This window comes from Mastigoproctus giganteus, chromosome 2 (genome assembly GCF_048544385.1).
Source record: "Mastigoproctus giganteus isolate SK-2022 chromosome 2, ASM4854438v1, whole genome shotgun sequence".
In the NCBI taxonomy this organism is placed as follows: Eukaryota; Metazoa; Arthropoda; class Arachnida; order Uropygi; family Thelyphonidae; genus Mastigoproctus; species Mastigoproctus giganteus.
The window spans coordinates 110,924,789-110,949,693 of record NC_143576.1 but is presented as its reverse complement, the minus strand read 5'-3'; the positions used below and the strand labels follow the sequence as shown (position 1 = coordinate 110,949,693).

The 24,905-nt window shown below is 38.6% G+C and overlaps 1 protein-coding gene across 1 annotated transcript in view; it reads right to left on the bottom strand.

The window, feature by feature from the left end:
• LOC150089496 (dynein beta chain, ciliary-like) overlaps positions 1-24,905 on the bottom strand; it is a 1,205,440-nt gene that overhangs the window by 939,586 nt on the left and 240,949 nt on the right. The window contains 1 exon segment of the mRNA XM_090390004.1: positions 16,892-17,147. Within this exon segment, the coding sequence (XP_090246130.1) occupies positions 16,892-17,147 (256 nt within the window).

The following is a 24,905-nucleotide window of genomic DNA, read 5'->3' as shown; positions in this document are numbered from 1 at the left end:
GAGTCAGAAGTAGAAGGGAATCACCAAGAAAGAGAAGAATGATGATATCCAGCTCAGGACCCTGGGTGTGCCAAGCCCATACTCACCAGATGTGAGCCCCTGGGGTTAATACCCTTGATCTGATTATCAGCAGTGATCACACATGCATTAGGAATTTACAGATAAAGGAATCACTAGGTGAGATTGATCACAGTGTACTGACGTTGTTGTTGTTGTTGTTTGGTTTTTAGGAGCATTAGCAACTAAGGCCATATTGCTCCGGGATATGCGGTGGTCATTCCCTGATCTTTCCGCATCCTCCGTATTTGGTGGTGATGGGCTCGAACCCCGGTCTAATCAAGAAGCGTGTGCTACGCACTGCTGCTCCTTCCCACCTGGCTACGGAGGCGCCAGTGTACTGACGTGGGATTTACTTAAAGATGTAACTATGATAAAGGGTAAAGTGAAGACTTTTTGTTTTTTTTTTAAAGATGACTACAGAGGTCTCAGACAGCTTTTAAATTCTACTGAGTGGGATCAACTGATGATGTTACCAATGGTGAATTCTAAATAGAAAGCCTTCAGGGACTTAATCTTGTAGGCTACTAGGCTTTTCATACCAACTAAGAAATACTGTTCAAGGTTCAGGCCTAAATGGAGGTCAGATGAATTAATGATGCTTATGGCAGAGAATAAAAATGCATGGGATGCATATAAATTATCAGGCAACACAGAAGCTTATGACAGATATAAGCTAGTCTGTAATCAAGTCATAAAGGAGGTTAAGTAGGCGAAGGCAGATTATGAGAAAGCTTTGGCAAAGGACGCAGAGAAAAACATCAAAGAGTTCTTTACTTATGTAAACTCTAGAAGGAAGGGAATGAATCAGATTGGTCCACTTTACATAGATGGTTCGACTATTGATGATCCTGCTCAAGTAGCTGATAAACTGAATAAGTATTTTGCATATACATTCACACATGAGGAGCTATTCAAGGAGAGGAATGCCAGAGGTTTATCAAACTCTAACAGGGAGCTAAGTGATTTTGTGATAACTGAGAGCAAAGTGGAGGAGAAATTGTTGAAGTTAAACATAAAAAAGGCACCTGAGCTAATGGAATCTATTCAGTTATAATGATGGAGGCAGCAAGTGAATTAAACAAACTCTTAGCCAAATTATGAGAGCATCCTTAGAGGAGGTCCTGATGTACTGGAGATGTGCAAATATATCCCCAGTTCACAAAGGGGGTTCAAAGGGTGACATAAATAATTACAGACCTGTTAGTTTAACTTCTGTTCCACGGAAAATAATGGAGTCACTGGTTAAAGAGGGGATACAGGATGGAATCTATCCAGTTATAATGAAGGAGGCAGCAAGGGAAGTAAGCAAACCTTTAGCCATAATTATGAGAGCATCCTTAGAGTTAGAGGTGGTCCATGGGGACCACCTCTAACTCTAAGGATGCTGCAAATGTATCCCCAATTAACAAAGGGGGTTCAAAGGGAGACACAAATAATTATAGACCTGTTATTTTATTGTTGTTATTGTTATTTGGTTTTTTAGGAGCATTAGCAACTAAGACCATATTGCTCCGGGGATATGCGGTGGTCATTCCCTGACCTTTCCGCATCCTCCGTATTTGGTGGTAACGGGCTCAAACCCCAGTCTAATTAAGGAGCGTCTGCTACGCACTGCTACTCCTTCCCACCTGGCTACGGAGGCGCCACTGTTAGTTTAACTTTTGTTCCAGGAAAATAATGGAGTCACTGGTTAAAGAGGTGATACGGGATCACCTAGACAAGACTGCGGTAATCAGACACAGAATGGGTTTGTTAAGGAGAAATCTTGTCTGACCAATTTGATTGGATACTACGATGTGGTCACAATGGGGCTGGATGCAAATAATAATTTTGATATCATATACTTGAATTTCAGGAAAGCTTTTGATACCATTGTGCATGGAAGACTACTGTACAAATTGGAGCGGAATGGCATTAAAGGCAAGTAATGGATAAAGGATGGTTGAGTGGGAGATGGTGAGTGATAAAAAATGGATACTGCTCTACATTATATATCTATTAGTGGAATAATATTAGTTTCAGTGTTGGGTCCATTGTTCTTTTCTGTATTTATCAATGATATCGATGTAGGTATATCAAGCTTAATGTCCAAGTTTGCAGGTGATACAAAGATTGGCAAGGTTCTTAATGACGGTAAAGACAGTATGCTACTGCAACAGGATCTAGAAAAGTTTACCAGATGGGCTGAGAAGTGGCAACTGAAGTTTAACATTGACAAATGCAAAGTACTGCATATGGGTAGCAGTAACCGAAAAGAAACATACCAGCTGTATCGTATTACACTCAGTGGGGTGGTGAATGATAAAGACCTAGGGGTAATTGTGCTTGCTGTTGTTATTTGGTTTTTAGGAGCATTGGCAACTAAGGCCATATTGCTCCAGGAATATGCGGTGGTCATTCCCTAACCTTTCTGCATCCTCCGTATTTGGTGGTGACTGGCTCGAACCAGGGTAATTGTGCAGTCAGATATGAAGGTCTCTGAGACGTGCAGAGAGGCTGCCAGAGCGGGTCATGGAGTTTTGTCGATGATATATAGGAATTTTGCTAGCAGAGACATGGAGGTGATTATCGCTTTGTATAAGGCAATGGTCAAGCCACACCTTGAGTACTGCATACAGGTCTGCAGGCCTCATTTTAGAAAGGATGTTGAGTTGCTATAACGAGTACAGAGAAGAGCAACAAGACTGGTTAGAGGAACAACGGGCTTATGAAGGATGGCTTAAGTAGTGCAAGTTGCAGCATGTGGAGATTAGGCACCTGCGTGGTGATCTGATTGAGGTGTATAAGGGCTTAAATGGTAGGAGCAAGATCAATGCTGACGGGATACTTCCGCTTGCTCAGACTAAGAACTTGAGGGGGCATAGATTCAAATTGAGGAAAGATAGTTGTAGAATAGATGTGTGGAAGTTTGCCTTTAGCCAACGGGTAATTGATTGTCGGAACAGAATTCCATCTGTTGTTGAAGAAGTTGATAGCTTAAATAAATTTTAGGATGAACTAGACAAACATTTGGAATGACTGGATGGGTGAATTGGGAAGGGTTTTTTTTTTTTTTTTTTTTTTGGTGGCTGATACTGTATAGTAGTAGTAGTAGTAATGTGATTCAAGAAAGAAAGTGGCATGTGATGCAAGAAAGAAAGCATATGAGCTTATGCAGCATCAGCCAAATAAAAGAAAATAAAAAAATTCACACAACCATTCCCTCTAAATGTTTGTCCAGTTCCTCCTTAAATTTATTTAACCTATCAACTTCCACCACGACAGACAGAAGTTTGTTCCAGCAATTAACCACCCGCTGGCTAAAGTCAAATTTCCTAACATCTATTCTACATCTGTCTTTCCTCAATTTGAATTTATGCTGCCTTAGGTTCATAATCTGAACAAGTGGAAGAATCCGATCAGAATTCAGCGTGCTCAACCCATTCAAGGCATTATACACCTCAATCAGATCACCTTGCAGGTACCTAGTCTCCAGCTGCTGCAATTTGCAGAACTTAAGCCTCTCTTGGTAAGAGGATCAATTCGTTCCCCTCACCAATCTTGTTGCCCTTCTGTGTACATGCTCAAGCAAATCTACATCCTTCCTAAAATTAGGGCCTCCTGACCTGAATGCAGTACTCAAGGCATGGCCTGACCATTGCCTTATATACAGAGGGACAATTACCTCCTTTTCCCTGCTAGCAAAATTCCTGTATGACCTGCTCTGTCTGTCTTGACCAACACTTCAAATTCATCAAATTTATTTACTATACTTCTAGCATTGGTATAGATGCAAGTATACATGCATCTACATCTATTCTTATTCACCCTAACACATCACATATACCCACCTGTTTCATGATGACTGCCATCAGTCCCTGAAACCCCTCACCCCAGGCTGCTGCTTATTCTAATAGAAATAGTGCAAGAATCACCTTCACATCTGCCTGTGGCTACTTTTAACCTTTTAGTCTGTGAATCACCCCAAGCTAGCAGTTTTCCGACCCACCTAACACTGCCTTGATAGCATCAGGAAATATTCTTGCACACTTTATATTTAAGTGTATCCCATCCCTGTAAACAAACACAGACCATGCTGAAAAAAATTCTACACCTTGAGCCTTGCACATTCCCTCCAGGGCCGAATTGATTGATAAAGCTCTCATCATGTACTCCCTCCTATCGTGTCTTGGCAGAATTGCAGACATTTTCAAATTTAACCCTAACTCACGACTTTTTTGCAACATTGACCTGTACTTGTTAAGTAAATTTGCAGATCTTCTACTCTTAATGTCATTGGTGCCAACGTGTACAACAATATCACCCTTTGTGCCCTTAAAAGATGATATATGCTTCACAATGTCAACAACCTTTGCCCCTGGCAGACGTATGTTGATGTTGGCATAGAGCTTAATGACACAAGGGCTACTGAAGCCAAATTGTGTCTGTTTCGGTTTATTTACAAGCAACATATATGGCAGACATACCCTGGTTCTATTCCATCTATACTTTTTACTCAATATATTTCCCATCTCCCTGACAATAGAGTCACCAGCGATAACCAGTTCCTTTGGGACCAGCGCATTCTGTCTTGGAGATTGCTGCTGTGTTGCCTGATGCCCAGGAGTAAGCTCTGGCATTGAGTTGGGCAGCTGAGAGCTTGGCGAGCTCCTCATATTAATTTCTTCGAGGGCATCTGCCCTACACCTCAAGCTCTCATAGATGCCCATTAGAACACTGAGTTGGTGCCTAATTTCTAGACATTCTCTGCACCTGGCACAAAGGAAGACATCCTTCTTGGCTAGAACATGTCCTGCTCCAGAGAGTTTGGCAAACATTTCACAAGTTGTACATTTTTTTAGGCTGTGATGCATTGGAGAATTGCTCCCCCCCCCCAGTTCTCCCTGAGTCACAGCACTCCTGTCACTTTGTGCCTGTTGCTTTGCTGCTCTAGTCTGGGCATGATATTTTAAATTAATAAGATCAATAAATTGAATTAATTAATTGTCAATACTACACTATCTAATAGAATCCTAAATGCAGTGATGCGTATTGCACTATATAGTTTTACGTTAGTGCTACCTAGTTACCACAATAAAATTTTTGAATTCTCTACCACTCTCTATTCATATACAATGGCTGCAAGATTCAAATGAAACAACGGTTTTACGTATATTAAGTAATAATCTACAAAAACTCTTATCGAAATTAAAAATAAAAATAACCAGCATAACTAGAACTATAAGGCTACTTATAAAGTACAATATAAAATAACAATTAGGTAAATAAAATGGCAAACACTTATCGCTTTTTTGGAGCCTGTAATTCACAGCTGTAATTTTTAAAGAGAGTCAGCGCCCTCTGAAGGGAATATTCAAGTTGCAGTGACACAAGTACGATTGAGCAGTGAAGTGCTATGTTATACCGTTATATCAGCATAATGATTAATACACAAGTGACTGTGCCAAAAGCTATAGTGTTTGAAGGAATATCATGAAAGAAAGAAAGGGAAGTTGGACAGAAATGTGAACCCAGATGAAATTCAACAAGAGTGTATAAGTGTGCTTTCTTGCATCATGTGCATCAACTAACAGTAATGCTAAAAATATCAGCTGAAGCATATGAAATGTTGAAAGAGGCTTATATACAGCTTATATATGCTTCCATAGCACAGCTTACAGGTTGTTTAGAATGTTTAAAGGTGGACGTGATTCGATCACAAAAATTGGCAGTCCTGGAGCTCCAACCACTGCTATCACCATAGAAACCATAAACTTCTGTAGTCATGAGAGATTTTTGTATCTGGCATTTTTATAACTGGCATTACAGTTACACGACTGAATTCTCCATGGCCATTTGTACATGAGAGGTGTTTCTCCAAGCTAGGTTCCAAGGCTACTCACACCCGAGCAACAGCAAGTTCACATGGAGGTTTTTCAGGAGCTGTAATGAATAGTTACTGAAGATAGTGAGGTTCTTAACCTCATCATCTTCAGTAACTTTCTAAGTCATCAGATTTAGCCTCTGGCAGACATGTCCTGGTCCTATTCCACCTATATTTTTTAAACAATATATTTCCTATTTTCCTGACAATATATACCCAGTGGCCAGTTTATTATGTACACCTCCACTATCCTCTAATGACAGAATGAATGAAGACTTACCATGCCAGGTATCAACAACAAAGGCTGAAGGTGGAAGTGGAATGGGCAGGGAATGTTTTTGTGGCACAAATTCAGTCTCAATTTAAAGTGAATCAACATCTCAATTTGATAAGCAAGCACACACAACACTTTTTTTTTTTCACAATTAGGAGAAAGAGGCTAATCAAACTATTTGGTAGCTAGTTAGAAAAATAATTTAATTTAATATGCTAGTGACACATTGAATTAACCAGATATTTCAGAGTTCTTTGCCTATTTCTTGTATGGTTAAAAATATACATAAATATATACATAAATATACATAAAAATATACATATACATACTTCTTCCTTATTAAAAATTAATAAGGAAGAAGAAGAACAAATAATTAGGAAGATTATAATGAAAAAGGTTGCAGGGAATCCTGACCATATGTCATATGAATAGATGAATTAGATTTCCATTCTACAGTTCAACAGACTTTGTTGTGAAATGTGTCTGAGGGTTTGCTGGAAGAAGCTCTCGCTTCAGAGCCAGTTTTTCTAAACCTCAGGTGGGGGAAGAAATGTCACAGGTGTCTGATCCAACTGCTCTAAGTTACAACAAGACATACATCCATTGCTGTTATTATTACTTTGTGAAGTTGTCTGTGTATTATTACTTGGTGAAGTGTTCCAAGGATTTTTGAGGCTGTAAATGGGTTAATAACCTTGCTGTAGAGTGGTTTCTTTTAACAGAGTAAGCAATACAGAAATGATAGTAACTTACCAGTGGTTCTATTGATAACGTTGCTGTAATATATGGAAAGCTCCCATGCTGTTTTTGATGATGATATTACACCTAAGATCATGGGTTCCTTTATCTTGAATTTGTGGTTTTTGTTAATATAGTGGTGTCACTGACCAGCCATCATGTCCACAGTTCATTAATTTCTTAATGGCTATATGGAGCATTATTTAGTAGAATAATATGTCAGGTCACAAAGCATGGTTCATTTAGGAATATTTCCAAAAGGATAAGGGTGACTTCATCACATTCACTGGCCTGTTCTGTCATTTAATTGAGCATCTGTAGGAAGAAGTGGAACAGGCTGTCCACTTCATTCTACAGTTCGGCAGGTCTCTGTAGAATGCTTTCAGCACCTTGTGGTGTCTATACTTCAAGGATTTGAGACTGTTCTGAAACTAAAGAAGGTGCTACTCAAATAACAAGAATATTTCAAAATGGTCGTGAATTATTGTCCAGAGTAGAATCTGTTGAAATGATCTTGTCTTATGCTTGTTTGTTATTTGGTTTTTAGGAACATTAACAACTAAGGCAATATTGCTCCGGGGATATGCGGTGGTCATGGGCTCGAACCTCGGTTTAATCAAAAAGCGTGTGCTACGCACTGCTGCTCCTGCCCACCTGGCTATGGAGGCACCTTGTCTTATGCGGAAGAAATATAAGGGGAGGGAGAGAGAGAGAGAGAGAGAGAGAGAGAGAGAGAGAGAGAGAGAGGAAAGAAAATTTCTGCTCATTTTTTTTTTCTTTTTCTTTACATAATTTCAAAAATTAAGTTTTGACATTAAAAACGTTTTTATATGCGTTATTTGGAAAAAAGTGTTACATTACCTAGAAATCATCATGAAACCTGATGCACATGCATTGTACTTGCCTGCAGTGACACAACAAGCACAATTGAGCAGTGACATGCTTTGTTATACCATTATATCAGCATAATGATTAATATATGAGTGATTGTGCCAAAATCTACAGCCCAGCGTTCAAAGGAATATCGTGAAAGAAAGAAAGGGAAGTTGGACAGAAATGTGAATCCAGATAAAATTCAACAAGAGTGTTTTGTTATGCCTGGGAGTTCTCAAACTACACCCAAAAAAACTTGGGCTGAAATAATGAAGGAATATCATGAATGGAAGAAAAGGAAATTAGAAATTCAAACTATTCTGAATCATAATGAAATTCAACCACAGAGTTCTACTATGCCTGATACTTGTCAACCACAGAGTTCTTGAGAAGCCGACCGGGCTAGCCGGGTGGGTAAAGTGCCTGCTTGGCAACCCAAAGGTCGCGGGTTCGAATCCCGCCTTGGGCTTGGATCAAAGTACTGCAAAAACCTTGGGAGGTGCATTATGGCCACAGAAGCTGATGCGCCAACAACTACAAAAAAAAAAAAAAGTTCTTGAGAACAGGGACAATATGGAATCATTGGACAAGTAATAAATGTACCAGTTAATGTAAATACAATGGTTCATCAATTACCTAGAGAATTAGATGACGATTATGCCATTAGTATATATAAAATTAAGACTCATACATAAATCATTATATATACAAGGATGTGTGCAGAAGGAAATTGTGAAAATATGGTTATGGTATTTGATAAATTCATATTTGTATAAATTCTATGCCATAAAAGTGAGTGACGATTTCTTGGGGACAAATGATAATAGTGAACAGGAACATTCAGATGAAATTGTGGAACCTGTCAACAATGATGATGATGAACTATTGATAATTCAATAACAGCATTATTATGGTCTGAAGATAAATATTTATTAGCATTAGCATTAGTAGAGGCATTTGATGCAAGAAAGCAAGCCTATGCAGCATCAGCCAAAAAAAAAAAAAAAAAACCCACTTCCACTTCACCCCTCTGTTCGTTCAAAATACCTGTCCAGCTGAGCCTTAAACTTATTTAGGCTATCAACCTCCACCACAAGGGATGGCAGTCTGTTCCACCAACCAACCACCCACTGGCTAAAGGCAAATTTCCGCACGTCTATCCTACATCTGTCTTTCCTCAATTTGAATTTATGCCCTCTCAGGTGATTTTTCTGAGCTAGAGGAAGAATCCCATCAGCATTGAGCATGCTTAAACCATTCAAGGCTTTATACACCTCTATCAGATCACCTCGCTGGTGCCTAGTCTCCAGACACTGTAATTTGCAAAACTTAAGCCTTTCTTCGTAAGAGCACCCCTTTGTTCCATTCACTAATCTTGTTGCCCTTCTCTGTACTCGTTCCAGCAGCTCTACATCCTTCTTGAAATGAGGCCTCCAGACCTGTATACAGTACTCTAGGTGTGGCCTGACCATTGCCTTATACAATGGAATAATCACCTCCTTATCCCTGCTGGAAAAATTCCTGTATATCATTGACAATACTCCATGAGCTACTCTTGCAGCCCGTCTGCACTGCTCAGAGAACTTCATATCTGCCTGCACAATCACCCCCAAGTCCCTTTCATTCTCTACCACTGTCAGTGTAGTACCACAGAGTTGATACGTTGCTCTGGGGTTGCTGTTTCCCATGTGTAGTACTTTACATTTGTCAATGTTAAACTTCATTTGCGACCTCTCAGCCCATCTGCTCAACCTTTCCAGATCCTGTTGCAGCAGCATAGCATCCTCTGCTGCCTCCTTTAATATAACTGGATAGATCCCATCCACCCCGGGTGCCTTTCTTGTGTTTATCTTCAACAGTTTCTCCTCCACTTTACTCCCAGTTATTTCAAGATTCTGTAGCTGACTGCTAGAGTTCAATACACCTCTGGCATTCCCCTTGCTGAATAACTCCTCATGTGTGAATGTCGATGCAAAATATTCATTTAGTTTGTTAGCTACCTGAGCAGGATCATCAACAGTTGACCCATCAATATCAAGTGGACCAAGTTATGTATAGCACCGGGTCAGAAATCATCTCCAACAAGTTTCATATTTGATATACATGCAGAAGAACTTTCTTTTCCAGCTATATATTTGGGACATGCATGAAAATTTAAAAATGAATTGAAAATTACTCCCTTTATGATGGCATCAAGTGAAATTCATAGATCTGATCATTGTGCAGTAACTCCCCAATATTTGCTATATATGGCAATAAAAAATTATGTGAATGTGTACCGCAGAAAATTTGCAAATTGCATTTAAATCAGTAGGAATAACAGCTCACGTTACTTGTTGTATATTGGAATCGAAAGAATTTATAAACAAGTCATTAGAGTCTAATTTGGCATTTCTAAAATCAATTCCCAATTCAGCATATTATTGGAGTCAATATAAACGAGATGTGTTTGTCATGATTCGTCAATTAGGAAAACCTACAGCATTCTTGACGTTGAGAGCGTGTGAACCAACATGGCCCGTATTACTATGTATGTTATACAAATTCAGATATAAACAAGAAATTACAACTAATGAAGTTATGGATCTACTTTACATGGAAAGAGCTACATTAATAAATGAAGACTCCGTAACGTGTGCCATATACTTTAATAAAATTGTTGAGAGTATAATCAAAATTTTAAAATGGAAAACCTATAGTCCTTTAGGGAAATGTTATGTTGTGAATTTCTTTAAACACATTGAATTTCAACATTGAGGAAGTCCACATGCACATATATTATTATAGATGAAAAATACACCCTCTGCACCATTAGAAGAAAAAGAATGTGGAATGGAAGAAGCAATCCAAATGATAGATGCATTATGTTCTATAGAGAAAATTCAGATTATTCAAATGTACATAAACATACTTTTACCTGTTATAAAAATAATAATGCAAACCAACGTGTATGTCAATTTGAAGCACCTTTTTGGCCAATGTCGCAAACTCGTATATTGATACCGATGGCCACAGATGACAATCTTCGATTGTCATCTGTGGCCATCGGTAGATTATTATCATCGGTAGATCGAAGATTTTCATCTGTGGCCAAGATTAGCTTATCGCAGAAAATACTGTAAAATGCACAACTCATTAGAATTGGACAATCAATCATGTTAATTTCGAAGAATTCCTTAAATCAAATCAATGTCAATCAGAAGTAAAATATCTAAATATTTTGAGGGCTGGTATCAAACGACCACATGTATTTCTTAAATGCAAGATAGAAAAGAAATTTATGAATAATTACAATTCTTGGATTTTAGGATTGCTCAAGTCTAATTCGGATTTATAATTTATCATAGAAGAATATTCATGTGCAGCATATGTAGTTGAATATGTGAATAAAACTAACAGAGGAATAAGCAACCTGCAATAATCAAATCATAGAGCTACAAGAAGAATATCCTGATATGGATATAACTGATCTAACACAAACATTAAGTGTAGATGTATTGAATTTTGTGGAGATGAGTTCACAAGAGGTAACTTGGTATTTATTACGATACCCAATGTCCGTGTCTTCAAGAGCGATTGAATATGTGCCAATGGTATGGCCACATGAGCGTCAGAAATTACGTAAATAGTAGTAGTAGTAGTAGTGGCACTTGATGCAAGAAAGCAAGTGTAGGAGCTTATGCAGCATCGGCCAAAAAAAACAAAAAAAAAAAAAAAATCACACCATACCCTCCAATTGCCTGTCCAGTTCCTCCTTAAATTTATTTAACCTATCAACTTCCACAACGACAGATGGAAGTTTGTTCCAGCAATTAACCACCCGCTGGCTAAAGGAAAATTTCCGCACATCTATTCTACATCTATCCTTTCTTAATTTGAACTTATGTCCCCGTAGGTTCGTATTCTGAACAAGTGGGAGGATCCCATCAGAATTCAGCGTGCTCAACCCATTCAAGGCCTTATAGACCTCAATCAGATCACCGCGCAGGTGCCTAGTCTCCAGCCACTGCAATTTGCAGAACTTAAGCCTCTCTTGGTAAGAGGATCCCTTCATTCCCCTCACCAATCGTGTTGCTCTTCTCTGTACACGCTCAAGCAAATCTACATCCTTCCTAAAATGAGGCCTCCAGACATGTACGCAGTACTCAAGGCGTGGCCTGACCATTGCCTTATACAGAGGGACAATCACCTCCTTTTCCCTGCTAGCAAAATTCCTATATATCATTGACAAAACCCCATGACCTGCCCTAGCAGCCTGTCTACATTGCTCAGAAAACTTCATATCTGACTGCACAATTACTCCCAGGTCTTTTTCATTTTCTACCACCTTAAGTGTAGTACCACACAGTTGGTACGTTTCTCTGGGGTTACTTCTACCCATATGCAGTACTTTGCATTTGTCAAGGTTAAACTTCAGTTGCCACTTCTTAGCCCATCTGCCCAAATTATCTAGATCCTGTTGCAGTAGCACACTGCCATTACTGTCATTAACAACCCTGCCAACCTTCGTGTCATCTGCAAACTTCGACATTAAGCCTGATATACCTTCATCAATATCATTGATAAATATACAAAACAACAGTGGACCCAACACCGAACCCTGTGGGACTCCACTAATAACATTAGTCCACGAAGAGCAGCACCCATTGATTACCACCCTCTGTCTTCTCCCACTTAACCATCCTTTTATCCATTGTAGCAACTTACCCTTAATACCATTCTGCTCCAATTTGTACAGTAGTCTTCCATGCGCAACAGTGTCAAAAGCTTTCCTGAAATCCAAGTATATGATATCAAAATTATTTTTTGCATCCAGTTCCTTTGTGACCACATCATAATAACCAATCAAATTTGTCAGACAAGACTTTCCCTTAACAAACCCATGCTGTGTCTGAATTATTGCTGCAGTCTTGTCTAGATGATCCTGCAATGCATCTTTAACCAGTGACTCCATTATTTTACCCGGAACAGAAGTTAAACTAACTGGTCTGTAATTATTCGTGTCACCCTTCGAACCTCCTTTGTGAATTGGGGATACATTTGCACATCTCCAGTCCGTGGGAACCTCCCCTGAATCCAAGGATGCTCTCATAATTATGGCTAAGGGTTTGCTTAGTTGCTTTGCCGCCTCCTTTAATATAACTGGATAGATCCCATCCGCCCCAGGTGCCTTTCTTATGTTTAACTTCAACAATTTCTCCTCCACTTTGCTCTCAGTTATTACAAAATCATTAAGCACACTGCTACAATTTGATAACCTTCTTCCATTTTCAAACTGTAATGATTCCTCACGTGTGAATGTAGATGCAAAATACTCATTCAGTTTGTTTGCTATCTGAGCAGGATCATCAACAGTCGAACCATCGATGTCAAGTGGACCAATCATATTCAGCCCCTTCCTTTTAGAGTTTATATAAGTAAAGAAATCCTTGCTGTTTTTCTTAGCATCTTTTGCCAAAGATTTCTCGTAATCCGCCTTTGCCTGCCGAACCTCCTTTGTGACCTGATTACAGACTAGCTTATATCTGCTACAGGCTTCTGCGTCGCCTGATAATTTATATGCATCCCATGCATTTTTCTTCTCTGTCACGAGTCTCATTAGTTCATTTGATAACCATTTAGGCCTAAACCTTGAACAATATTTCTTCATCGGTATGAAAAGTCTAGTAGCTTCCACGATTAATTCCTTGAATGCTTCCCACTTAGAATTTACTGTTTGTAACATCGTCAGTCGATCCCACTGTACAGAATTTAAAAACTGTCTGAGACCACTGTACTCCCCTTTACGGAAGCAAAAACCCTTTCCTTTACCCCTGACGGTAGTTACCTCTTTGAGTAAATCCCACTTCAGCACACTGTGATCACTGCCACCTAGTGGTTCCTTTATCTGCAAATTCTTAATACACGAATGATCACTGCTGATAACCAGATCAAGAGTATTACTTTCTCTGGTTGCCTCTCGAACATGCTGCTGCAGAAAACAATCATCCAATAAATCCACAAAAGTCTGACTAGTGTGTGAGTGACCAACCCACAAGTTCCAGTCAATATCTGGGAAGTTAAAATCCCCCATTATAAGACATTCTGATTTACTGGCCCACTCTATTTCTCTGTACAATTGTTCATTGTACTCATTCGAGTCATTAGGCCTATAACACACTCCTACTCTTATTTTTGCTTTTGCAGTGCTTATGTCACACCAAACTGACTCAACAGTGCACTGTCCATCTATATCAACTGGATGCACTTCTTTTGATTTTATGTTTTTCTTAATTAACAAAATCAAAAGTTGAACTGGATGAACAAGTTGATAATGAGTCTTTGAATATACAAAACAATAGTATTTTTGATAAATATGAAAAACATTATAAATAAATATGCAAACATTAAAAGATATAACTCTTACACAATTTACTGCTCATTATCGAAAAGGATTATATGATAAAATCATATATGATATACAATTATATTATATATACAGGATTATATGAGGGGGAGTCAATAAAGAATCACCCTAATCTAGCTGCAAAGGTGCTAGCCTGTTGATTCTTAGCACAGGTTTTAGTCCTTCTCTACATAGCCACTGTGCAGATTTACACATTTTTCCCATTGATGGATGAGGCTACAGATACCGTTTTTGTAGAAGTGCTGAGGTTGGTCTTTGAACCATGACTCTATTGCAGAAATGAGTATCTTGTCATCAGGGAAGTAGGTCCCCCAAAGAAATGATTTGAGGGAAGGAAACAAGAAGAAGAAGAAGTCCGATGGTACAAGATCGGGTGAGTAGGCAGGATGGGGCAGTATTTCATATCCAAAAGTGGCTGCTTGTGTTGTTGCAATTTCAGAAGTGTGAACTGGGGCATTGTCTTGAAGCATTCTCACATCTTTGGAGAGCATGCCACACCTACATGTTTTGATTTTCTCCCTTAATTTTGTGAGTAAGTTGGCATAATAGGCACCTGCAATTGTTTTACCTTTCGGCAGGTAATAAGTCATTATTACACCTTTCTCATCCCAAAACACTGTCAGCAAGACCTTTCCTGCTGATGCTTGGACCCTTGCCTTCTTGGGGGGAGGGAACCATTGTGTCACGGGGAAGCATTCCATGGAACCATGTGGTGGGGAAGCATTCCATGGACTGCTTTTTACTTTCAGGATCAAAATGGTATATTCAACTTTCATCCCAAGTGATTATACGAGAGAAAAAGCCTTCCTCATTTTTTGAATTTCCTCATTTTTCAATCAAACTCTTGTGATTTCTGTTGTCGATCAACCTTCTGAAAACCAGTCAACAATCAGGTAATCCATCTTGCACTCAATTTCCGTAAAGAGAGTTGGTCATGACAGACTGTTTCAACAGAGCTCACACTAATCTTCACCTCCTGGGACAATTCACCCACAGATATCCAGCGATCTTCCATTCTTAACAATTTCACTTTTTTGATCGTGCTGTCCTCAATGGCTGAATGGGGACAACCTGGAATGGGCTCAGATTCTACCGATGTCCGACCACACCTAAACTGTCTATGCCAGTGCTTCACAATGCCATAGGATGGGGCTTCATCCTTATATACAGCAGTCATCTCCCCATGGATTTCTTTAGGAGATTTCCCCTTCAAGAACAGATACTGTATTACAGCTCTGACTTCGACTTTGTTCATGATGCTACTTCGTCACACATTCAGCTCTGCAAGAGAAAAACAAATTAAGACACAAGGCTGCAATTTTACACCTTTAGTACAGAGATATGTATGGTGCTACACACAAAATATCATGACTCTGCAGTATGTGGAAGTAGGTGAGGGCAATTCTTTACTGAACCACCCTCGTATGATATAATTAAATGGTAAAAAGGTTGACAGGGTTGTTAACGACAGGAAGGACAGTATGCTACTCCAACTGGATCTAGATAAGTTGGGCAAATGGGCTGAAAAGTGGCAACTGACATTTAACATTGACAAATGCAAAGTACCACATATGGGTAGCAATAACCGAAAAGAAATGTACCAACTGTGTGGTACTACACTCAGGGAAGTGGAAAGTGAAAAAGACCTGGGGATAAATGTGGGCAGTCAAATATGAAGTTTGATGAGCAGTGCAGATGGGCTGCGAGGGCAGATCATGGAGACTTGTCATTGATATATAGGAATTTTGCTAGCAGGGACAGGGAGGTGATTATCCCATTATACAAGGCAATGGTCAGGCCACACCTAGGGTATTGTGTACAGGTGTGGAGGCCTCATCTTAGGAGGATGTACAGTTGCTAGAACAAGTACAAAGAAGGGCAACAAGATTGGTGGGGGAACAAAGGGATGCTCTTACCAAGAAAGGCTTAAGTTCTGCAAATTGCAGCACCTGGAGAGTAGGCACCTGCAAGGTGATCTGATTGAGGTGTATAAAGCCTTGAATGGTTTGAGCAAGCTGAATGCTGATGGAATTATTCCTCTTGCTCAGATTAAGAACCTGAGGGTGCACAGATTCAAATTGAGGAAAGACAGTTGTAGAACAGATGTGCGGAAATTTGCCTTTAGCCAACGGGTGATTGGTTGGTGGAACAGACTTCCATCCTTTGTTGTGGAAGTTGATAGCCTAAATAAATTTAAGGCTGAGCTGGACAGGCATTTGGAACGAATGGAGGGGTGAAATGGGAGGGTTTTTTTTTTTTTTTTTTTTGGCTGATGCTGCATAAGCTTGCTTTCTTGCACAGTATGCCTCTACTAATGCTAATGCTTAAGAAATGGGAGATAGGTGAAAAGACAATTTATTAAAATATTTCGGTATCAGAATTATAATACATGTCTTCATGAACATATACATAAAATGGTAACTTTACACATAATTTTAGTTTGATAATGAGTTCCTGCAGTAAAGACATTTTTAACGGCTGCCGCTGTGACATTATCAATGACACTATCAGTCTCACAGTAGAGCGACAGCAACTCATTATGTAACTGGTACATAATTACATAATTTTTTATTTAGATGAACAAATGTTTTTAACACTCAAATTAAGAATACAATTTATAAGAAAACATAAGCTTTTGTTTTCCTAAATATTTCATTTGCTATTATCAAAAACAAACCTGGACTATTCCAATTGAGATTTTTTTCTCCCTCTATAAGCTGATTGTCAATATTAGATAACTGATCATCCACAAGAGGATGCTCTACTGGTAATAGCTTTCCACGTAATTTATTATACCACCCTACTACTAACTGTAGGGTAGTGGTATATTGGCAAAACATCTCAGATTTTTCGCATACTGCAGAGGCACTAGCAGGTATGTTCTTATACTTCATCTTAAACAGGTATTTCACATCTTTTAGCATTGCGGCCAACTGAAAAAGAAAATGAACAGTGTTTCACTTACTAAGAAATAATAAAAAGGAAATGGAAGTATTCTGATTTTGGATAAAAACCAATATTAATGGCTGTAAAATCATTAGACGGTGATTTCATTAACCACTATACATAAAAATAGATGGAGTGATTTGTACTGAATATGTCAATTTAATTATCCTATATGAAAGAAACACAACTGGCAACTACAAATTATATAACACATACCAGATTATCTAAAACTCAAGCAACTACTTTTGAGAAATTTAAAACAATCAGAGAATTTTTATGGTTAAAAATATCTGGATACTTTGGTGCAACTAGATTTAATTAAAATTATCCACATGATATTCTTAAAATTATCTGAGTGACATCATGGCTGACTTCATCCAACATGCCTCAATGACTGTCTTTCAGCTCAGCTGATACTGAAACTATCTTTATAAAAATAAATACATAAAATATTTTATTACACAGTAACCAGAAGTCTGAATTGAAGAATCCATGGCTTTTCTACTTAAGATCTTTAAACTAACCCCAGGGGCTTACATCTGGTGAGTGTGGGCTTGACACACCGAGAGTCCTGAGCTGGATATCATCATTCTTCTCTTTCTTAGTGAATCCCTTCTACTTCTGACTCTTCTGCCACCCCTAGTGTAAAAAAAAAATTTTTTGGCTGGTACAGCAAAAATGTCAGGCTTCCTTGTACCATATGGCTAACAATAATAATAAAAAAACAAACCACCCACGATTTCCAGGATTATTTTAAATAGGATAGCAGTAAACAAACAGGAAGTATTTATAAACATAATATAGTAATAGTAACAGCAATAGAGGCATGTGATGCAAGAAAGCAAGTGTATGAGCTTATGTAGCATCAACCAAAAAAAAAAAAAAAAAAAATTCACACAACTATTCCCTCTAAAAGTTTGTCCGGTTCCTCCTTGAATTTATTTAAGCTATCAACTTCTACAACAACAGATGCAAGTTTGTTCTGGCATTTAACCCCCCCCCCGCTGGCTAAAGGAAAATTTCCGCACATCTATTCTACAACTGTCTTTCCTCAATTTGAATTTATGTCCCCTTAGGTTTGTAATCTGAGCAAGTGGAAGAATCCCATCAGAATTCAGCATGCTCAACCCATTCAAGGCCTTATACACCTCAATCAAATCACCTCGCAGGTGCCTAGTCTCCAGCCACTGCAATTTGCAGAACTTAAGCCTATCTTGGTAAGATTTGATTTGGTAGTTGTTGGCGCATCGGCTTCTGTGGCCATATTGCACCTCCCAAGGTTGTCTTGGTAAGAGGATCCCTTCATTCCCCTCACCAATCTTGTTGCCCTTCTCAGTACACGCTCCAGCAAATCTACATCCTTCCTAAAATGAGGCCTCCAGACCTGTATGCAATACTCAAGGTGTGGCCTGACCATTGCCTTATACAAAGGGATAATCACCTTCTTTTCCCTGCTAGCAAAATTCCTGTATATCATTGACAAAACCACATGATCTGCCCTGGCAGCCTGTCTGCATTGCTCAGAAAACTTCATATCTGACTGCACAATTACTCACAGGTCTTTTTTATTTTCTACCACCCTTATAACACTGACAAGAATCGGTGTTATAAGTCATCATGGGGAGATTAGTTTACCTATTATCTAGCAACCTCCGCTGTCTTCACACCTGCTGCTCAAAAACAAAAGAAAAAAGAGACCAAATGTTTAGTTTGTTTCAGTGAGTCAACGAGATTATTGTGTTCAGCTGCACTGCAAAAGGACAAATTTGTTTTGTCATTTATGTCAGGGATGGGATATCAGAATTTTTTTTTTATAGTAACTATTTTTTTTTTGTTTAGAAATTGCAAAAATGATGGGCAAATGCAAGAGTTGTGCTTTCAATTAAACAAAAACTTGAAATTATTCAAAAGTCTGAAAATGATGCATCCGTTAAATCTCTAATGAACCATTATAATGTTGGTGACCAAACCATATGCGACACTGTAAAAAATAAAGGGAAGCTGTTAGATTCAAAATCAAAATCGCAAAAAATAAGGGAAGCATCGTATTGCACATGCGAGTAGTACCTGGTAAATTTTTCGTTTTTTTATCTATCGCCATACTTTTTACATAGGTTGCTGAACATTTTTTGATATGGTAAGTCCCCAACTTACATTAACTTTGTATAGCTTCGGCTTACGTTACTTTATTTATATATTTTTTTATATGATTGAAGATTTCAGCGAAGGGGACACACATTTCACTATAATAACTTAAAAACCCACAGAATTCCAGCTATCGGTATTATTGTAAATGCAATAAGATTGAGTTTTTACCCATTTATAATGAATTGCACTAACAGAAATGCCCAGTAACCCAGAAAGCGCAAATTGTTTATATTGTTTTATGGCAGTGACCTCCAGAAATGTGCTTTAGTAAAATGTGAGCTCTCGTGGGGTGATAATAGTGAGTTTTCACCTTAAACCTGTGAAGTTCTTTTCAGAAAATTTAAGTTTGATTGTTATCATGGTGCTGACTAAGAGAATAAGTGACAGTGGTACTAGTAATTCTATCAAGAAAAGGAAAGTGATTCAGTTGGATCAGAAAATTAAAATAATAAGGATATATGAAAATGGCCAAACATTAACAAGTATCGCACGGAATTCAGATTTGTCAGTGGCAATGGCGAACACAATAAAGGAAAAAGACAGAATACGAGAAGTGGTGAAGTGATCGACACCAATGAAGTCAACTATAATAACCAAGGCTATGAAATACATATCAATTTTTACAGTACAATAACATGAGTTTTTTCTTCCTTTTATGTTTTATTTTCTGATGTACCACTCCGGCTACTTCACTACTGTCCCCAGATTGAGTTTTTAATTGAACTAATTAAAAATATATAACTATTTTTCTTCATTCCTCTGAGGATATTATGTGGTTTATGTAATTTTGGAATATCAGGGATATAGTATCAATATTTTATTAGTCATTCCCGAGTTATGTAAAACTTGACTTAAATAAGAAGTCCTGGAACATATCTCTTACATATGTCGGGGGATTACTGAATTTTTGGATTAACCAGGAAATCAGTTATCCGAGAATTTTTTTTTTACCATCTAATCCCGAAAAATCGAGAGTCTATGGTACATATAATGTAAACTTGGTAGGAGATACAATACACATATACTGTAAGCTTAATATTGCAATATATATATATATTAATAATGTAAACTTCGTAGCATACGCGGCACATAGGATTATTACTGCATTAGTATATAAGTTTAGTGTAGTATTTTTAATTATACCGAATTTGAACCAAAATCATGCATCAGACCACAGTATTAAAGCAGAAGGCTCAAGGTAGTGGGAGTACCACAATTCAGGGGAGAACTGAGGTGGGGGAGGTTATCCTCTGAATCACAGCCTTATGAAATGTGCTGATCGTTTCATGTTTGTGGAGCTATCATGAATGGGACATAATATTGCCAAATGGGGGGATGATTTTGTGTGTGCTCAATGTAAAGAGTGTGAGGATATTAGGTGGCAAATCAGCATTGTTATGGGCCTTTATGAAATCTTGAAGAACACGGTGGATGCCCACAAAGCATTTAAACTGGGGAGCCTGTCAAGCTCTCAGCTGCCCATATAGATGCCAGAGCTTGCACTTGATTATCAGGCAAGACAGCAGAAACCCCCAAGGGTAGAAAGTTCTGATCCCACAGAAACTAGTTGTTGTCAGTGACATTTTTTTTTTTTTTTTTATGAAACCCCCAAACAAGAGAGGTATTAGAACCTATAGTACTTAGTACCATGCTTGGGTTGGAGGTTGAGAAGACAAGAGAAGATATTTATTAAATGAATAAACAAGGAAGATGAAAAGTTGGTTCTGTGAGTTTGAAGTTGGACAGTAAATGGATGTTGGCTGGTGGCGGCACATGTTCGGACTGTTTTGAAAGAGAGAGTGGGAATTATAGAAGCCAATTCAGAAGAAGTGTTCATGGAAGTATCTGTAGAAAAGACATGCGGCAGAAACAGTACATCTATGAGACGAGTGGAGAGACTGTTAAAGATGAGTCATTAATTAAATTAATTGCCCTCTTCTGAATGGAATATAGAAGCCTGCAAGAGGTTTTAGGGGCGCAATCCCAGATGTGGGAACAATATTCCATGGTAGAACGGATTTGCAATTTGTACAGAGTGAACAGCTGTTTAAAAGAAAAGTAATGCCGAGAATGAAAGAGAAAACCAAGTTTTTTTGATGCAGAGGAAGCAATATTTGTAATGTGCTTGTGCCAAGAGAGATTAGAAGTCAGGGAAATCCCCAAAAGAGATATATCAACTTGCTTAGAAATCGGAGTGTCACCAAAGATAAGTATAGGAGCAGAAGAATCCTTGCGAGATATAAGACAAGACTGAGTTTTAGAAGGATTGAAATCAACTAAGTTGTCACTGAAGAATTACCTGGAGATCAGCATTTAAGGAATTGGTAGCAGATATTCGAGAAGTTGAAGCTGATTGAGCAGGGAAAGTTTTCTCAAACTGGAAAGTGGAATGCAATGTGCTATCATCGGCAAAACTATGGATAGGATTTCCAGTCAATGGAAGAAGGTCATTAATATACAAGAGGAAAAGAGTGGGGGAAAGAACTGAACATTGGGGGACACCAGCATTATTGGAGAAGTCAGAAGACAGAGAGCCATCTACCATCACCCTTAGTGAGCAACCAGAGAGGAAACTGGATAATCAATTACAAAAAACAGTTGGAAAACCAAAAGGATGGAAGCTTGTTTAGAAGACCTTTATGCCAAACACGATCAAAAGCCTTTGAGATGTCAAGAGCAAGTGCTTATGTTTCACCAAACTTTTCCATTGAATTTATCCATAAATGGGTAACATAAGCCAGAATATCACCAGTGGATCAACACTGACGGAATCCATACTGGCAATCGTTGATCAGATGGAAGGTTTCTAGGTTGTTTAAGAGTTGCCTGTTAATTGATTTCTCTATTACTTTACAAAGAGTAGAAGTAATTGCAAAGGGATGATAATTGGATGGGAGGGATTTGTCACTCTTTTTTAGGAACTGGCTGCATATGAGCAAATTTCTAAGCAGAAGGAAAAACACCTTTGGAATAAGAAAGTGAAAAAAGGCGACAAAGAACAGAAGTAAGTTCAGGAGCACAGTTTGTGAGAACAAGTGGAGAAATACCATCAGAATCTGGAGCTTTCTTAGCATCAAGATTCGTCAAAATCCTTCTGACATCCTTTTAGCAGAAGACCGCAGGAGGCATTGAATGCAGCGTGTTGGGAATGATGAGAGCTGTTTTACCAAGATCATTAATACATGAGTTGGAAGAAAAATGGGATGCTAGCAAGTCAGCTTTAATCTTGGCTGAAGTGACAACAGAACCATTTGGTTTTGACAGAGGTGGGAGCACAGATGGGGAAAAGTTGTAGCCAATAGCTTTGGCAAGAGACTAGACTGCTCGGCTACCATTAAGGCAAGAGGCAAGTTTTCTACTCTTAGCATGTTCAAAATCTAGTTTGGACTGATTAATAACTGCTTTACAATTGTTGGAGCTTTGGTATAGGCAGAAAATGAACTGAGGAACTGGAAACAAGATAATTACAATATGCAACATTCTTCTCCTGAATGGCCTTAGCACATTTATTGGAAAACTAAGGTTTAGATAAAGGACGAGATTTTAAAGTGGAGTGTGGGATAAAGGATTCCATTCCTACAAGAATAATTTCACTGACACGATCTTAGCAAACATTGACATCAGAAGTTTTGAAACAATAGTCCAACCAATGAAAATAAGAAAAGAAATCTCACAGGTCATCCCATTTTGCATTCATGTAATGACTAACAACATGAGGTTGGGAATAGCCATGAGAAAAAGGCTCCATTGGTGAAGAGACAATCGCCAAGTTGTGATCTGAGGTGCCTAAAGGACCACTCACTTTGACCATGTAATTAGAAGGGTTGTTTGTGAGAAAGAGATCAAGCGTGTTGGCTGCATGGTTAGGATTGTCCGGTATTCTTGTAGGTAAATAAATATCTGTGCAAGGTCATTAGTAATTGCAAAAGCCTCAGCATCTCAACCAGCTGGATCGGTGTGACTAGAAAATGGAAGTCAGCTGGAGTTGTGAACATTAAAACCACCAAGGAAAATTGCCTCACTGTTAGGAAAGTTGGACTGGAGAAAGTCAAGTTGCAAAGAGAGGAATTCAAAGAGCTCCAAGTGATTAGTGGAGTTGGGAGAATGGTAGAGACAACAGATGAATTTGACACAATGAGGTAGAGAGATTTTAAGCCAGAGAAGATCGAAAATAGGAGATTCCAAATTACCAAGTCTCTCACAGGGAATATCGGAACGGACATATGCACAAGTACCACCTTTGAGGCGAAAGGAATCAACCGATAACTGAGATTCCGTCAGAAAAATTACATGGAGTTTGGCAGACTGCAAGTGGAAATGGACATCGTTGAGATTAGAATTGGGACCACGTATATTTGGGAGGTTTAGATCTTTTCACAGATAAGCTTGCTCTATTAGTTTGACAATTCATTGTGTATTCAATAGTAAGAAAAAGCGAGTGGGACATGCTGCATGAAGTAATGAAATTTTTGGATATGGTGTATACATGGTAAGAATATACCCAGATCCTTGACATAACGTGGCCTCTACAATGCCCCTCGCATACACACTACTCGGACTCCCTCCAGTCACTATTTGGCAGAGTAGAGGTAGCAAGATTATACACTAGCTGATCCGGAAGCCTCCTAGAGAGTTATCAATATGTTCGGTCTGGTGTACTAACTAGCGGCCAGCCAGCGAACACTGTTTTAGAGCTGTACCTCGAAATGTAAGGAATATTGGATCTCGCCACGATGTTCATCATAACCTCAAAAGTCATCAATCATACTGCATGATGGAAGAGATGGGGAACGGTTGACCGGAACTTGTAATAACCAGATCAAGTAATACTCTTGATCTGGTTATCAGCAGTGATCATTCATGTATTAGGAATTTGCATATAAAAGAACCACTAGGTGGCAGTGATCACAGTGTACTGATGTGGGATTTACTTAAAGATTTAATTACCATCAGGGGTAAAGGAAAGGGTTTTTGCTTCCGTAAAGGTGAGTACAGTGGTCTCCGACAGTTTTTAAATTCTGTACAGTGGGACCAACTGACGATGTTACCAACAGTAAATTCTAAGTGGGAAGCATTCAAGGGATTAATCGTGGAAGCTACTAAAAGTTTCATACCTATTAAGAAATATTGTTCAAGGATTAGGCCTAAATGGTTGTCAAATGAACTAATGAGACTCGTAAAAGAGAAGAAAAATGCATGGGATGCATATAAATTATCAAGCGACTCAGAAGCCTATGGCAGATATAAGTTAATCAGTAATCAGGTCACAAAGGAGGTTCGGTAGGCGAAGGCAGATTACGAGAAATCCTTGGCAAAAAATGCTAAGAAAAACAGCAAGGATTTCTTTACTTATATAAATTCTAAAAGGAAGGGGTTGAATCTGATTGGTCCACTTGACATCGATGGTTCGACTGTTGATGATCCTGCTCAGATAGCAAACAAACTGAATGAGTATTTTGCATCTACCTTCACACGTGAGGAATTAAGGTTTGAAAATGGCAGAAGGTTATCAAATTGTAGCAAGATACTTAATGATTTTGTAATAATTGAGAGCAAAGTGGAAGAGAAATTGTTGAAGTTAAACGTAAGAAAAGCAC